Below are 5,433 nucleotides of genomic sequence, written 5' to 3' on the forward strand. Positions count from 1 at the left end.
GTCGACGCGACGAAAACGGGTCTGCTTTTTTATGATACTTCGAGCAGGGCTAGTTAAGTTAAATAATAAATGAAGATTGGCCCGAACAGTCTGTGCCGAGGGTTGGAACCGAGCCACTTTGATGTCTGGCGGCAGCCACCGATTATGGAATCAATTATTGCACGCCACTCTCTTTCGTTCTACGTCCCTTTTTCGCTGGAGTACCGACGCGGCTCGCCTTTCAGCCCGCCTCGCGTCGAATTCAGCCCCTTCCCTTTCCCCAGTCCAAAAGGCCAACAAGTCCTATCTCTGTCTGCTACATGTCAGCGTGAAAGAAGAAGATTTATTCCGTACAGGAAGAAATTGCCCTGTCGAACGGAGTCACGGAGATTCGATTCCACGAAAGGTCAGACCAGTGCAGGTTAAGGTCCACCCGCGTGTACAAGGATGCCGCTATTATCGTCGTATAATCTACGCCAATTACCTTCAGCGTACGAGAGTATCGCGGAAACAGGTCCCTAACTGTCAGTACGTGCTTATTTCTTTCGGTCGTGAACCGATCGATCAAGTTCCAGCTTAACGACAAACCATATGATTTTGATAAAAACGCCGATATAAGCAACGAAGAAGTAATTATATCGAAAACAAAGTCTAAAGTGCTCGAATATTTTGCTGTTCAAACGTCGGGTAATAGAAAAGAATGAAGAGATGAAGACGATTATTGTTCGCATGAACGCAATGATGGGGTATTTATCAAAAAACATATACTTTATTACAGCTGATGAGCGTCTATAATACAAAAGCGCATGGTTGTACTCTATCAATAATGTACAAACGCGAGAACAATATCGGAAATAATATTGGCGCTATTTTATAATAAATCGTCCGTCAACACTGACTTTTATTCTTCTTGCTCTCTTTGATAGAGATCACGTAACGTTGAGCGACTTTTAAAGGTGGCGAATAACCATTTGCGTAATTCGCGTCCTCAAATAAGACTTCGTATTCCTCGGTGGCTGTAGTGGGTGGTTGGTTCACGACTGCCTTATAGAAACAAGTCGTTTGAGGGTACAATGCCATCACGATGGATCCTTTGGGGAAAAGAGCATGAGGATCTGTTTCAGGATTAGCCCTCATCAATGGAAGAGGCACCACTCTTCGTCTCGACAAGGTATGCCTGTCCTTTTGCTCCTCGTCGATATCGTCCACCTCGTATTTGTTCGTCGTAGGATTGAATTGAACCACTTCTGCCAAGATCCAATCCTCTTCTTCGGACCCCTTTACTAGGGCAGCCACCATGTCTCCCATTTTCGCGATATACGTAGGCTCTGCTGGGATTGCTCCACAAAGAGGAGGTGGTTTAGCCCCTGGTGTCTTGCCTACGTACAAAGGGAGCGTTTGCGCGGTGCTCAACACCATCTTCATCAGAGCACCTCGACGGATAGTTTCTTTATTTCCTGCATTCCGAGCCTGTATCCGTCGTTCGTTTCTAATTGCTCGAATTTCGTTGATTTTTCCCAATGCTTTACGCAAAATCTCCTCTTCCTGCTGAGAGTCGCCGATCGCTGCATTGAGATTCTTCAGCTTCTGTTGATAATACGGGGATACCTTGTCCTCTGGTGTTACTTTCTCGTAAGTTTTTATAATATTGTTCAGATTATGCTCTGAACGAATCCTTTGTGTTTCGATCTCGTGCACCAAGTGATACAGGTTCTTCAGCCGTTCCTGTATTTGGGTAGCTGCTGCATCAGCTGTGAATGGCATTTTGGATCGTTGAAATAAACGTAAAAAGAACTCGTGCAACCAGGTGTTTATCTTTCCATCTTCCGCCTGTGCATCTGAATACGCGCTCTGTGGATAGAAATAATAATTCTGCTTTGTTGATAAAAATATTCCAGTATAACTTAAGAGTTTATAATTATACATTACATCATACGCATCTAAATATTACAAAATACGTAAGATACTGGAAGGCTAATTAAATTAATTGAAAAAAAAAGAAATACCAGGAAATCTCCCATCGCGGAAGATTTGAACATGCGACCTCTACAACTAAAACTTCACACGCTATACGCCACGCCACAACATTTCACTTTTTGTCAATTAAATTTCAACGACATCTATAGTACATAACGAATTATCTTATTAATATATATTAATTTCAGTAAATATCGCTACGCAGTTGTGATTCAACGATAAAATCTTATAAAAACAAATTAATTTCTTCTCGAGTAATTTATAGGAAACCGGTTAGACAGCCAAGTTGATGAATCAACACAAACATAAAATGGCAGACGGTCGTAATAAAACGTATGGAGATATAAACGTACCTCATTCTGCGGAAGAAAAATCAGCGTCCGATTCTTTGTAGTAAACTGTTAAATATTCACCTTTCTAACACGAAGTTACAGACAGCACTAAACCGTTTCAACGTCCTACAATCGACTGTCGGTTCGCTTCTGCGCCATACTACTTCCCCCACCATTCTCAATTCTCTCTAGCACACGAAGCTTGGCTAAGGTAGTGCTGCCAGCTCGGGGCAAATGCTTCAACCAACCAAGCCGCAATAATTTTGTCCGTTGCAATATATATACGTTTACAGTTGAATTTCTCGTTAATGATTTATATGAAATGTATTGTAAAACCCGCACATGCAAGGTGCCAGTTATAAAATGAAATGTAACGTAAATAACGTGGGATTAACAATACGATTTCACGAATCGACAACAGAAATAACGGTTATTTCAATGCACGAAACGAGGCGCTCGAAACAAATGTGACGTTATTGCAGCTTTCGGTGCAACAGACGGAACCAAGAGATTGCAACATTTCCCGAATATTTCAGTGTATGCACACTTTGACAGAAATCTGCACAAAGCGCGTACGGCGTCGACTATTCCAATTTCGTCTTTCTTGTCAATGTTATATATTGGTTCCTCCCTCAAGAAAATGAAACAATCTCGCAGTATTTTCAAACGAGAGGATTTCTCGGTAGTATAGTGAATAGGAATTTCTGTAGAAAACACAACTGCCACAAGAATGAGGCGATCTTTATATGTATATATTTTAGATTTCTTTATATGTCTAATAATCTATATTAATTTCACAGTGAAACTGCACTCTATAATGCATTTTTTAATAAAGGTAATCGCGAATTACACAAAATCAATGACGGAGTACTCGTGATAATCAAGTAAAGACTTCGATAAACGACCTGAAGAATAATCAATTCGTTGGTAAATTACACGGCCAGCGATGGTCGCGACAACTCGCATAAATCACCTAGCGCGGAAAAGCTCTCTATCGTTCTTGTTAGGTGGCGGATGATGTAGCGCCTCGACTCCGGTCTGATCGTGCATCAGAGGCGGTGTGCATCATCGCTAACGGCCGATAGCGATGCGAAACGCTTATAGTGGCTTCTCCGCGAAGAATCCCATGAACATCGCTGGGAGAAACTGCGTTCCAGCGTGAGCGCACCATAAACGTACATAAGTGCAAGGCGGCCAGGTTCTTACGAACTTCGTGACCTATTCGCAATGAGATGCGTGTCACGCGTGCCACTGGCGCGTACGTGGCTCTTACACACACATAAGCTTGAAATCACAGCCGATTCAACCTGTTCCCAAGCGGTGTGAACAATGAGCCCGCAGAACGCGTGGGTTGAAATGTTATTTTGTTATTTTGGGAAATTTCCATTGATATGCCTGCGTGGGTTGGTTAGCAGCTAGGTAAAAGGAATATAATTTGTTTGAACACAGAAATGCAATTTCTTTGTTAGTCTCTTTCGTCTTTGATATAGGCGAACATAATTGATCGATACTTTAAGCATATGATTTCGCAATATAACTACCTTTTCTAGGTACTTGCAATAATCATTAAGTGACATGGCACTATAACCGGACAAAAGGGCTATACATAAAAGCAGTAAATTATTTGTACCTGAGCTATTTCTATAGAACAGAAGGCATTGTTCGCTCCGATTCTAAAATAGCCAACAACTTTACATACGCGTCATTAAAACTATTTTCAACGGATGATAAAAGTGAGTATGAAAAAAGAAGTCTAATCGTCTGGTAGAAAAAAAGTCATTTGTGACGATGACTTTGACGCATGGAGTACGTTAACTCTCCAAACATCGTAGTCACACGTGCTTCAGTCTTGAGAAACTCTCTCTTACTCTCTCTCTCTCTTTCCCTTACCACTTTGTAATTATTACTCCTTTTGATTTATCCCTCTACCACGTCCATTTGTAACGAAGCCCCGGGAACAAATTATTTGCTCGTAAACGAAGAAAACAATAAATGATCCGACTTTATTATTACTGGATATTAAACTCTAATAGATTATCCCGGATTCGGTTGATCGATAGCGTCTGTCTTTTAACTCTCGCGTAGTATTAATTCCATTTTATTGCTGGTACCACTTTCCCACATACCAGCATGACGATCACGTTTCACCGAGCTTACGTGTACAGATAATATCCGCGTGCAGAGACCACGAGTCTGTCTCACACGCAACGATCCTAATGATCGAAGGACGTCGAAATTCAGCGGGACTCGTCAAACGCGCATTTGCACGGTCGTCGTGGTTCTCGTAGCCTGTAGCATTAACGTTACAATGTTTATTGCAACACCGTGCGCGCGCGTGTTATGCAAGACAGATACAACGCTTGAAATCAGCAGGATATTGCGGGAGGGATCGTCTAATCTTATGGAGAGTTCGTCGTATATATCTCCGTTGCTGCTCGTGCAATTAGTGTACATTCGTACATACACGATGTATTATCAACGACCATCGTCCCTGTCATTTTGTTTCTAAGCATTGATTTATTGCCGGCGCGGTTGGCAAGGTAATTATTGACTACCATACTGGCGTGCTCTGCGTACTTTTCCTTGGCAAAATCGCGAACTGATAAGCGTTCGAGCGCTCGCTCGCGTCCCGCGTGTTTTGCATATAATGCTGAGAAATTCATTTGTCTTTAAATATGATTCATGGGTTCCTCTATGCCTCGATGCCATTGAATCGTTCTGTACATGATAATTAGACATCAATGGGCCGGCGTTGTACGCCGATTAACAATTCAAATCAGCAGACGTTCTTACGACTTACTTTGCATCAATTAGGCATAAAATATTGTTCTAATGGCCGGGCCAGTACTGGCTACGTTTCAACGAGTACGATTTCTTCGTTGGAACAATTTCCTTCGGAATCCCCGTCGTTTTCTTAATTACCCAGACTCCCATCGACTTTTCACGGAATTCTGTTCGTGTAAATATTTTACAGACTTCATTAAGCTACTCACTAAGTGTACGGCAAATGCCTAGTAAAGTAGGAAGGTTAAAATGTAATCCTATTCTTAGAAATTCGTCGCATTAATAACTACGCATCTACCGGAAAACGATATTCGGTGTTAGTTACTCATTCGTGGACTTCATCGTCGAAATTCGCTCGTTT

General features: G+C 41.8%; 1 protein-coding gene across 1 annotated transcript; it reads right to left on the minus strand.

The window, feature by feature from the left end:
* Positions 1-718: 718 nt before the first annotated feature.
* LOC122573934 (SAGA-associated factor 29) lies at positions 719-2,465 on the minus strand. The gene is made up of 2 exons (XM_043740953.1): positions 2,310-2,465; positions 719-1,830 (listed from the first exon to the last, which is right to left on the minus strand). The coding sequence occupies exon 2, from the start codon at positions 1,741-1,743 to the stop codon at positions 868-870; it is 876 nt and encodes a 291-aa protein (XP_043596888.1). The 5' UTR covers positions 1,744-1,830; positions 2,310-2,465; the 3' UTR covers positions 719-867.
* Positions 2,466-5,433: the final 2,968 nt, after the last annotated feature.

This window comes from Bombus pyrosoma, linkage group LG2 (assembly GCF_014825855.1).
Source record: "Bombus pyrosoma isolate SC7728 linkage group LG2, ASM1482585v1, whole genome shotgun sequence".
Lineage (NCBI taxonomy): Eukaryota > Metazoa > Arthropoda > Insecta > Hymenoptera > Apidae > Bombus > Bombus pyrosoma.

What these genes read in the sequence shown, in the direction of transcription:
- LOC122573934 (XM_043740953.1), bottom strand. Translation starts at nt 1,743, where the DNA reads ATGCCATTCACAGCTGATGCAGCAGCTACCCAAATACAGGAACGGCTG.